The sequence below is a fragment of the Accipiter gentilis genome, chromosome 5 (genome assembly GCF_929443795.1).
Source record: "Accipiter gentilis chromosome 5, bAccGen1.1, whole genome shotgun sequence".
Lineage (NCBI taxonomy): Eukaryota > Metazoa > Chordata > Aves > Accipitriformes > Accipitridae > Astur > Astur gentilis.
The window spans coordinates 3,271,014-3,282,631 of record NC_064884.1 but is presented as its reverse complement, the minus strand read 5'-3'; the positions used below and the strand labels follow the sequence as shown (position 1 = coordinate 3,282,631).

Below are 11,618 nucleotides of genomic sequence, written 5' to 3'. Positions count from 1 at the left end.
CGCACCAGCAATCTGACCTGCTTCGTTAAAGAGGATGTTGGAAGAGGATACCGTCAGCCTCGGTGAAGAGAAGGTGCAAAATTCTTACTTGTTTCTGAGCGCTTCTAAGCTAGCACTCCCTGTATCGGTCACCCCAGCAGGTACTTTTGTTCCCCCCTCCCCTTAAAACCAAGGAGAGCAGCTCTATCGGGATGCTCCCTTGTGTTAGGAAATTCTCCACGGCTTTCCGGTCAGGCTGCATCTGTGTCGTACGCACGTAGTTTCCAGCGTCCCCTGCCTCTTGCCATTTGGATTTAGACCGACTCTCCCGAAGCTCAGAACTCCTACAATTACAGATTAGCTGCGCGCGGACACTGCGCTTTCAAGCGGGCGCAAGGCTGGGGGACGCGCCCACGTACCTGATTGGAACTACTCGATGGTTTTGCGGAGGCCGCTGGCACTTGTCCCATTGCCGACTGGTGATCTTGCCTCTGCGAGGGGGTGGGCTGGCTGGCTGTGAGCGTGCGCTGCGCGGCTGTAACGGTGACGTCTGCCTGAGTCGTGGCCAGACCTGCTGGCCCGCGGTTAGGCTCAGCTGCTGTCTGGATGGTGGTTAAATACGGCATTGAAGCCAGGGGGGTGCTTTTCTCCCCAGCAGTTACGACAGGAGGAGACTGAAGTTTGTCATCGGCTGTGCAGATAGGAATGTGGTGCTTGTCCCCAGACACGCATGCGCGGAGATGGGGCTTATCTACGGACAAGTCTGTTGTGGGTGGTTCCCAGTCAGGCAGTGCAGGTGGAGTGTGGTGGTGTGTGTGCTCCCAGTCTCCAGCGTGGGAGGGGAAGAGATCTTTGTCCCCCGGTTTACCGGGATGGAAGCTGGACTGCTCCTGCTCCGCATCTCTGCTACCAGGCATGTCCCCAGGCATGCCAGTGTGGAGAGATGGGGGGTCCCGGTTTCCAGGTGCACCTGGTGGGTGGTTCTGCTCCCCAGGTGTGCTGCTACCTTGGAAATCCTGCTCTACGGGTGCACCAGTCTGGAAGTGAAGTCGGTTCTCGGGCAGACCAGTGTACAGGTGGAGCTTGTCTGGAGCACCAGCAGAGAGATGGAGCTTTTCTAGAGCTGTGCCAGCTTCAGTCTCTCCGTAATTTGTGCTTTCAGAATGAGCATCTCCTGGCCTTTTCTGAGACTGAGCAGATGCTTGCTGTGCAGACTCGGCTAACGCTAGGGCTAGCATGCGCGCTGCATTTTTCGGAGGAGGAGGAGGGATAAGAGACACAGAACTGACGGGAACAGGATCCTGGGGGGAGTCGAGGGCAACTGCTCCTAATGGGGGGAAAATTGAGAGAGAGAGTGACTTTATGTTACCCAATAAGGAGAGTGACCTAACCTTAATGACTATTATAAAAAAATAGATGCTTTCCACGCTTTCACAGTGGCAGTTCCTTCTGATGTGAAACACTCTATCTTCTGTCTCACATGCAAATGCTGTTCAATAGCACAGCAGTTCATCACAAAAAGGAAAAAACACAAGAGATTGTCTAAAGGCTCCTCTTGCATTTCTAGAGAGGTAGGAAGTAGGTAGCAGAGAAAGAGATACCCTTACACAATTTTGATCATAAGGTTTTAGGCGAAAAGGTCCCTTCTTCAAGTGTTGGCAGATTTTTAATTTAAAAAAGAAAAGTCTTAGATGGCCTGTTGGCTGAAATGATTTAGAAGGACATGCTATAGATTTTCACGTATGACAGGATGGGGGGGGGGGGAAAAGTGGTATACAAAGTATTATGGAAAATTATCTGAGATTTGTGTGATGTAGGGAGAAAGCAAAGGTTAAGACCTTACTGATCTGCACAGCCCTGCAAGACACTTGTGATCAGAACTGACGGGCAATCCCCTCTCCTAAAAGGCACGCAGAGGTGGATGTTTTTGAGAGCAGGTCCCCTTTGGAACTTAAAGAAAGAATGGAGGAAAATGCACTGTACCTGGCTGTGTGTGTCCAGTGGGTACAGTCTTATTCTGACTGCTTGACATTGGTCTCTCCCCTTCTTCTGGCAACTCGGGTTTGCCAGCAGCCACTAGCTGGCCATGCTGTAGCTCTTGGTGGGTTCCTTCCCCTGCTCCTGTTTCACTGTTTTTCAGGGGCAAGGACATCTGGGTTGGGGACCTGTTTGTGATTTCAGTGATGCCAATCCCTTTGCCCCAGCTGGAAGCAGAGGAGTTTCTGGATGTGACGGGCACTCCTCCAGTCGCTTCTGACACGCGACTGGGCAGCGTGAAGGAGACGGGTTCTGTAGTAGTCAGCGGTGGAGATTTGATGGGCTTTCGCCCCATCTTGGGTGAAAAGGCATGGGGTTTGCAGGCCTTCTCTTCAGTTGGGCTCAGGTCCAGAGTAAAGAAAGGGCTCATCTTCTCTTGGAAAGGGGAGACTGGCTCGGAGCTCGTGGCACTGCCTGGTGTCTGGGACTGGCTGCCTGATTCTAAATCCTTCTTTGCTAGGCTTGGCTTCTCCTTATTTATGCCGACTGACTCCAGCAGGGAGGTACTGCTATCCAGGCACTCGGACTCTGCTTGGGGTGGGCTGCACTGAAAAGACATTGGGTCAAAATCCAGGCTAGCGACTCCGATGTCTGGGGGGCTCAGGTCAACATCTTCAGCAGATCGAGGAGAAATCAGGGCAGGAACGTGGATGAGCCCCTCGTCCCCGTCGCTGTCGTTGTCGTGGGGAAGGTTGTCGTAAGAATTGCAGCGATTCATGTTTCCTAAGAGCTCTCCATTGAAGGAAGCGGACAATGCGTCACTGCTGGACCTAGGTCTTCTGGGCCGAAACAGTTTAGATTCACCTAGGAATGAGTAGATATGTATGGGTTAGTGCCAAAATCTTACCGTCTAGGAGGTGATGGTTCGGTGTTGTTTTTAAAGTAGTCTTAAGGAGGCGTGCAAGACGCTCACCCGGTGAACTCTAAACACAAAAGTAACGTAGCTAGCAGTAACTGTCTATTACGTTTGCTCAAACTCTTTTACAGCAGTTGTCAGGTTTGATCTAAGCTGTGTGCAAAAGCAAAACTAGTTTAAGTGTGTGCTACGCTTAAGGCTTTCTGAGAAAGCGTTTTCCTTCCCAATGCCGTCTTTTCCACCTTAGAATAGAAAGGGGAGAGGGCGAGGAATGAATGTTAGCGGTATCGGCCATACGAAAGCAAGAGGTTTGCTTTTTTTTTTACCTTAGAAGGAAAATAAAGACCTGATGAGCATTTCTCTGTGACACCCATCTGTTTTGGGCAGCAGTAAGCTGCTTTGTTAATTAGCAAGTCCAGCTTTTACTGGAGGCGTGGAAAATCTGCCCTGTTGAATATCTGCAAGTCAGTAATGTCAAACTGCCTTTTTTAATCCACACACATGAAAAGCACAGGTACTGTTTTGTCTTACCATCAACAGCATGCAGAGAGGTAAGCGATTCTTCGCTTTTAGCTGAGCGAAGAGTCCCACTGTCTCCTCGTCCACCTAGGGAAAGGCAACCGGGACAGTGAAAAGCTAATTGTAAAAGTCGTTTATATTTAGCTATGTAATGGTGGCAGGAAACACACAAACGGGTTTCAAGCAACAGTACCGCTGTCCTGAGAGTAAAAGTTCTCTCACAAGAGAGTAAATCAATTTCTGACAGTCATTCTACAGACTGGGGAAATGTAACCTACCAAAATGGTAACTGCTGCAGATGACAGGCTGGGGAACAACTCCCCACATCATCCTGCTACAGATTCTGCCTGGATTTACCTGTAATAATTGGTTGGCTCCTGCCAGCAAACAAAACCCCTTAAAAATGGGGAATAAAGTAACACTTACACAACTTGTTTTATGAGCACTGAACAGGCATGATCTCAGCGCTCCAAGGAGACAGTCTTAAAGGACGTTCATATAATGCCTTTGAAAACGGCACTGGGGAGAAGACGGGATAAAAGGCCTCACTGGCCCGCGTTTAGGGATTTGTGGTGTGTTTTACCGCAAAAACATGTTGTTGCCGTTTTTAAATTTGGAAAGAGACAGTAAACTATACACGGAAAGGGCTGAGACTTCAGTCCACATACAGTGGATGTGGCTACAAAAGGTTGTTGGATGCCTTCTCTAGTTACAGTGGTCCAGCTTTCGGGGTGAATGTGTTTGTGGCAAAGTATCTTTACGTAGTTAAATTGTGTGTCTTTTGAGAGCAGCAAAGGGAGCCAGAGCTGTATTCTTATTTCACAGTAAGAGTGTCAGAAGAAATTATTCTGCGACTTATTAGAGCAGTGTCTTTCAAAAGCTACTCTGAGAAAAGCGTTAGAGGTGGGTGCTCCAGCACGTCTGGCTCTTGAGCTAACGTGAGATCCATTTAGGAAAGACAGCAGTTAACTGAAGGTGTTATGCACGGCTTGAACGCTAGAAGGAGATAAAAGCACACCGTAAACATGAAATCTGTATTGCTGAAAACCCCAGTTTTTTGGAAGCTGGATTTGCACCCTTACCTGCCAGGGCTATGGCTTTCATTTCTGAGGGCTCACTGGGATTGCGCTGTAGTTTGCGTTTGGACACAGATGATGATTTTCCCAGGTTGAAGAAGGAACGCCAACTGCCAACTGGCGATTTCTTCATCTTGCTGGGCGGTCTTTTTCTGGAGTGAGAAAATAGAGCAAATTGTGTTGGAGGGGGAAGCTGCATTTAGTTCCTGCTGCTGGTTGTTACTAGCACTATCTGGTTTCTGCTGAAACAAAGCTTGGAAACTTGGTCTCTTTTAAATAGCTGAGGATGTTTGCATTCTTACAGCCCAGCCCTAAAGTCTTGCTGGGTAAATTCCACCAAACTACGCAAAGCGGGTGCAATGCAGGTGAGCAAAAGCTCCATACGTGTACAGTACAGCAGCTAAGGGATGGCTTTCAATTAGCTGGCAGATGCACCAGTTCTCCGAGGAACTGTGCGGCCACAAAAGGTATTTAAAAGCATCTCTCTCATATGCTGTAAAATCACATTTGCCTCCTCCCACTGCCATATTTAGTGTCATCAAGTCTGTCCAACTGCTCCACTTCGAGGGGAACCGGGATTTGTTACAGGCACTTAGTCCTGAAATCTAGAAAACCCCAACGTTTCCAGGCGTTCACCCTGTTTAGGTTTCTGTATGCATGACTAGTACAAGCATCTATATGCATCACATACGACATGGCTTTATACGTTTAAAGATAACCCTGCTAAATAGGAGGGAGTGGCACAGAAGTGACATGGCTAAACCAAGTCCACCAGACAATTGATGTAAGCTGAATCCTCAGAGAGTCCAAAGCAGGTGGAAAACTGGCTACAATACCTTACATAGGACAGGTGTAAGTCAATATTGGCAAGTTTTTGCTGTAATAAAAAAAAACCAGTTATGACACATGCTGGAAAGCAAACTTGTCTCTACCTTTCAGATGGAAAGTCTATGACCGTGTGGAATTTTCCCTGTAAAGCTGCAGGGCCTTCTCCCACTTCTATGTATTTGCTGTCTGCCACGATGGGAGAGTTGATCTGGGCCTGTGTCCGTGCCTGTGCCTCCTCCAGTGTGAGCAGCTTTGTGGAAGGAGAGGACACCAACAGAGACTTGGGCCGTGATAAAGAACTGTGCCCTGTAAGGGAAAACCACAGGCAACAGGGAAAATCAGAAAACAGCAGTACAGAGATCAAAGCTCGGGGTGTGTGTGTCTAGGGAGGTGCTATGTTTTTCTAAATCTTTGTTATCCCAGCCACTAGAAGATGTGGTCAAAGTAACCATTCCGTCAGAGGTATGTTTATGACAAAAAAAAATTAAATCCTCATAACTGAGAGCAGCTTAGTGTATTTTAAAAAGAAAAAAAAAAAAAAAGGCGGAGGGAAGCAGGTAGGCTAGAAACCTTCACTGACATATTTTACTTAAGCTTTATTTGTATGCAAAAGCCTGTGAAGAAAATGATAGTTTTTCTTCCTACAAAGCTTGGCTTTGGTCCTTCCCAGGTTCCACCTCTGCGTGCAACAGGAATGGCCACGCGCAATTGAAGTTGCTACGAACTAACGTACAGATGGACATAGGACACAGAATCTAGCTGTGTGTCTTGCCTTTGACCTTTTTACAGCTTGTGCTTGTTTTTGGAGATGAACATGTAAATCTTTGTAAAAGCAGTTGCTGCTGCCTCCTGCTGCTAGGATCTGTTAAGTCAGCTTGCAGCGTAGAGGAGACTGCTACAGAGGAGCGCGAGGAGCCTGTTGTAAAAGCAACTGTCTTTTGTTTGCCCTTGTTTATTGTGCGAGCGTTTATATGGTTATTCTCGTGTGAGTTAAGGGGTGTGGGTGACGGATGCCATCCCATCAAACAGCCTGGTTGGTTCCATTCCTACTGCTCTCCCTTCAGCGTCGCAGCCCTCGGGTGAAGTCTGTGCAGTCTCGTGCGTGTTTGCCAGCTGTAAACGCTATTGTGGGTGAAGTTTGGCTTCCAGCTGTCTTTGCAATAGCCTTACCTGGAATGGCTTAAAGCAGGCTTGGCAATGCCGCTTTCACCTCTTAGGGGCGGGTTCAGGCAAGAAGACGTGCTCAAAACCAGCGGCTCTTGGAAGCACCCGCGAGGATGCTGCCTTGCTGTAGCACAGTATTCCTGCGCTTAGGTGGTAGGCTGTGAAACAGCCTGACCCTTCTCCCTGCCAGTTTTGTGTCAAAGCACACTGAATGCAGAATGACCAAGTCATTAAACAATTAGCTGAATTTACATGGTCCATTCTAAGCCTGGATAATAATTTGGCTTGGATTCTTAGCATGCTTATCTTCCCCTGGCAGAGTGCAACCTGCTGTGGGCTGTTACTGTTCAGCCAAGCTAACCTCTGGCTCCTACTGACTTAAAATTGCCTTCCGGCAGGAACAAAAGCTGGACTTCGAGCAACTCGGCTATCCTAAGTAGTAGGTAGGGCTTGTTTAAAAGTGGGGAGCAGCAAACGCCCTGGAAAAACAGCTATCTGTACTGCACAGGTGGTGGTAACTGCACTGACTGTGCACGTGTCATAGGAAGGGCAGGGTTATCAAAGCAGATGGTACACACTTAAGGCTGCTTAGGAGTAGTAATGGCTTGTGGTATCCACATTTGTTGATCTAACAGAGAGAGTAAACTTTCCTCCTGGTGCAACTCGGCTTGTTTTCAGTGGAACAGGTACACTTAATGGTCTTAGCAGTTACGCAAGAGAAGTTGTAGGTTCCAAAGCTGAATGATGTTTCGAGTGCTCCAGGGTTGGCCACAAATGTGTTGCTGCAGTTCATTCCTCGTCCTAAAGCCACAAATCGGCAACACGAGCAGAGAACTGGGCGATAGCTGTAGGGCCAAGGCAGACTGAGCCATGTGGCTGGATGGCCCTGCTAATTAAGCCATACAGACTATGCAGAAGAAATAACCAGGGCAGCAGATGTCAAAATATTCCCTGTTAAGAGCAAGACTAAGTTTCTTAGTGTCAACATTACTGAGTACGGAGAGCTTTCTTTGAATGGGTTCATTTCCATTTATGTTCCAAGGTGCTGATAAGGGTAGACAGATCACGCCTTGGGTTGTACTGTAAGATAGCTCAAATGGATAAGCATGCAGGAGCATCGATGATGAGTGTTTTAAAAAGAAGGAGGGACAATTCCTTACAATTTCTCAGTGCTAGGGCATAAAAGCAGCAGCCAAACATTAAGATGCGCACTGCTGTAGAGCATCGTTGCCTTCTGAGAGAGGTACTGACAGCAATTTCTAAAACCGGGCTATACGGGGCGGGTTCTAACATCATAACCCTGGAAATCTGTCCTCTAGGTTACAGTAAAAGCACATTTGAAATGTCTCGGGGGAGGCTCAGATACCCATGAAATGTCTGCTACCTGTTTTAATCAAGGTAAAGCTAGTGGAGGAAGACACACACCTGCTCCGTCTCGTATGACCGAGCTGAGTTTGGAACTGAAGAGGACGTCCACGTGGTTCAAGATGAATTCCACAACTACTGACTGGATCCGCACCTCCATGAAGGCAGCTGTTCCACTGAAGCAGGCAGACTCTATCTGCTTTGATCTGAAGAAAAGGCAGAATAAATGAAACACAGACAGCCAGAAGAACAGGGGAAGATGCGCCCCTTTTGGGTAAGGCTTTGGCACGTGTTGAGAGCTATTGTGCCTGGTTGCTCAGGCGGACAAGACTTTAAGGGCAGTTAAGAGGCTAAATCTCATCAAAGCATTGCACAAATGATTAGTGATTTATATGCAGATTTGGGGTTCGGGTTTGAGTCTCATTGAAATGGTAAGAAGAATGCAGGGTCTAGAAGGAAAAGTGTGTGGCAGGTCTGGATGGAGGTAGATGAACTGCATATGCAAAGGGGCGAGCTTTTTGTTAGCTTATTTCCAGATATTGTGAACGGCAGCAGTTTAATGCAGTGGCGTTGTACAAAGTCCACTGGTGGCCTTCTAAACGTGATCTTTTTTCCTCTAGCAGGGAATGTCTCCAACTGATCCTGCCCAGCAAGCACCCCGATATTCACAAAAGCAAAGTCAAATGAGATCATTTGACTGCTCGTAGGTGTATTGCCAAAAAGGAGAAAGAGCTTACCCTCATTAACTGCACACAGGGGAATCTATGACTCAGATTTCTCGGGATGGTAATAAAAGCAGTCCAGATAGAGGCCAGGGTGTTTTTGTGTTGGTTTTTTTTTTTTCTTTTTTTTTCCTCTTTCTTTTCTTTTAAAGCAAAATTTTTAAATTACACCATTAAACTACCCTATTACGCACATTCAAAGCAAATTTTAGGGGACAGATTTTCCAAGATCATTTCCCTAAGTTTGAATTTTTGCAGCCAAAAGCTGTCACATTAGAATCTAGAGACCTATGCAATGGGAAATTAGAGACGCCACTGAAGAAATTTTCCTGGATGATCAAAGACACGCTAGTCTCATCTCTAACCAGGAGAGGGGAAATTATCACCTAGGAAAGAGGGGTGGAGGGAATCCTTCCTTGCCGCTACTGAATTGCAGTCAGTGGAACTGCACTGCAGCAAGACAGAGTAATACTGGGGTGTTCTCTCCGGCCAGGTGCTTCCACTGACAACAGCAGGGGGCTATTTTCCATCACTAGTTCAGAAGCATGCCAGCTGGTCTCAAACCCCTGCTTAAAATAACTTCCTGTTAGAAATTTTACAGGAGGAGAAGAGCACATTGGATGGAAGAACGGAAAATCTTTTTCTCCACTGTCAAAAGTAATGATTTTTCTGGAGAACAGGTATCTGTCTGGTTTTTTAATATCTATAAAAAACTTATCTTGTATTGAAAAGGGAAACAAAAAGAGAGTACCTTAGGAGGTTTGGAGCCCAGACGATTGCTAAGTTCTTAGTGTGCATATTTGTGATGGAGCAGTAATCAGCTAGTCGAGCCAAGTGTCTCATTAGGAACTCCAGTGTCCTGGAAAACAGGAGATAGGCAAATGTTCAGCACCGATGAGCAAAGTCATGCTGCAATTTACAAAACAAACCTCAGTTCATTATTTTCTTTTGGTTTGACAGCTATCTTTAGCAAATAATTACACCGAGGGGGAGCTGAGGGGAGTCTCTCCTGCTTTGTCCAGGCTCAGTGAAAAGACGGCCAAAGCATCTGCCCTCAGTCCAAGGGCTGGACCCAGGAAACACAGAGAAGGACACGGGTAATCTAAATGCTACCAGCACAGCAGGATCTAGAAGCAGAGTGCCCTGGCACTTCACCGCTTGGCTGCTTTCCTGTAACACTGTGTGACAGAAATGCACTGTATGGGACAGTGCTGCAGTGCTCATTAGATAGAGGTGGGGAAGGCTGGAGAACGGTCATCCTGGTAAGGGGGGGAATATTTCTTTAGACACCCCAGGATATTGAAAACCAGCGAATTGTATCCGAGTTCTACTTACAACATTACTGGCTACAGGTTTTTTTTATAGGTATATAAGACACAAGGTTAAATGTCAGAGGCTTCTGTTCACATTTAAAAAAAAAAATAAAATTTTTTTTTTTATGTTAAACACTGCTGTGTACCCAGGAGGAGGAGGGAGCACAAGGTGGTAATGAAAATGCTGATGTATCCTCCTCAGTGCTGTTGCTTGGCAGTGGCCCTGGCTTGTGTGTCTCTCTGTGCGTACCCTTTTCTTGGTGGGGGAGCAGAGTCGGGGGGAGGGTCTGGGGCTCAAAATTCCACAAATGCACAAGGCCTGAAGTGAACAGGGATGTTTCTGGCTGGAAACAAAATGGACAGTTCTGGCTTATGCTGCCAAAGGCCTGTTACCTGCCTAGAACTTCTCCTCGCAGAGCAGCAGAAAAATAAAGTGGTTTTTTTATCTTTTTCAAGCAAACCTCAGCGAAGGAGGAGAGCAGCAGCCCTGTCTGTCTACATCATTTTGCATCCATGCAGCTCCTGGGCCACCCTCTCTGGTCTAAGACGCAGGCAGCACCATCTCCAAGTTATACGAGTGTGTTCACCCCATAAAATAAGAGTCATTTTAGGGCAAAGGGGGAAGGCACCCAAGAAAAGGAGATGAAGGAGATTAGTTCCTTTACTTATGTTAATTAAGGAGACTTGTTCAAGGCCCTGCCCCCTTAATTAACATAAGTAAAATATTACACAGTACCAGCTATTACCCTAATTAGTTACTGTTCTTTAAATAGCAAGTAAGTAGCACACCTTTATAGCTCATAACACCTTAGTTAACTAATTATAATGGTTAAGATTAATGACCATCTAATGAGTTGATATTCAAATAACCCCTATACTGTAATTGTAACTGTCCAGCTAATCACCAGACATTGCAATAATTAAAAGTTAAATATTTATTAGCACAAATTTTTATAAATAGCTATCACTATCCAAATAATTATCTTCAGGCATTGCAACGGGCCATCTATACCACTCAGGGTACAGAATCATAACTGGTTCTGCAAATTAACATACTAATTGACAATGATGATAAAGTATTACAATTAGAGATCAATAGCCATCTGCGTACTTTATCAATGGTCATCTAAACCATTCAGGACCCAGCATCACAATTGGTCCAGCTAATTACAATAGTTATTGATATTTAAATAACTTTCAACATACACTGTAATTAGCTGTTTATACCAATTACGATACATAATTGGTGAAGACTACTTGCCATACGTCATTACAATAATTAGTTAGTTATTAATACCAATCACCATACTTTGATGCCTTTTTACCATACCCTGCCCTGATTTTTAATACTAAAGACCATTAATGTGGTGTTATACTTAGTCAAGACTCATTACCACATATCACCAATTAGTTTGAATATATTATTATAATTAGTTATTCTACTAGAGCATTGTTATAATTTGCTAGTTACTGTTACTGTTGGGGGTGGGGTGCGCAGAACTGGAGACAAAATACATTTGACCAAATTAAACTGAAGGCCTGAACCAATTTTTTGGCTACATTTCACTTTTTTTAATTGTCACTCCTAGAGCTGGTATTGTACCTCCCTGCCTCCACTCTGCAAGAAAACTATTTCCTTAGTGATAGCAGCCAATTCTGACAGAACAAGCTTGTATTCACCTCTTATACGTCGTTTCCAAGGAAGTCAAACAAGACTATGCAAAGCGTATAGTGTTTGTCTGGTAATGAGCTAATTAAA

General features: G+C 45.7%; 2 protein-coding genes across 7 annotated transcripts in view; one reads left to right on the top strand and one right to left on the bottom strand.

Annotated features, from left to right (window-relative positions):
- Positions 1-7,944, top strand: part of KCNJ5 (potassium inwardly rectifying channel subfamily J member 5) — a 120,553-nt gene extending 112,609 nt beyond the window's left edge. Inside the window, exon 6 of the mRNA XM_049799533.1 lies at positions 7,858-7,944. The gene's annotated coding sequence lies outside the window, so the exon portion shown is untranslated. The remainder of the gene's footprint in view (positions 1-7,857) is intronic.
- Positions 1-11,618, bottom strand: part of ARHGAP32 (Rho GTPase activating protein 32) — a 252,566-nt gene that overhangs the window by 7,381 nt on the left and 233,567 nt on the right. For all 6 annotated transcript variants that reach the window (XM_049799524.1, XM_049799525.1, XM_049799522.1 and 3 more), the window contains 7 exons: positions 9,298-9,405; positions 7,885-8,030; positions 5,400-5,601; positions 4,474-4,619; positions 3,404-3,478; positions 1,963-2,820; positions 399-1,306 (listed from right to left, as the gene is read on the bottom strand). In XM_049799524.1, the coding sequence (XP_049655481.1) occupies positions 399-1,306; positions 1,963-2,820; positions 3,404-3,478; positions 4,474-4,619; positions 5,400-5,601; positions 7,885-8,030; positions 9,298-9,405 (2,443 nt within the window). The remainder of the gene's footprint in view (positions 1-398; positions 1,307-1,962; positions 2,821-3,403; positions 3,479-4,473; positions 4,620-5,399; positions 5,602-7,884; positions 8,031-9,297; positions 9,406-11,618) is intronic.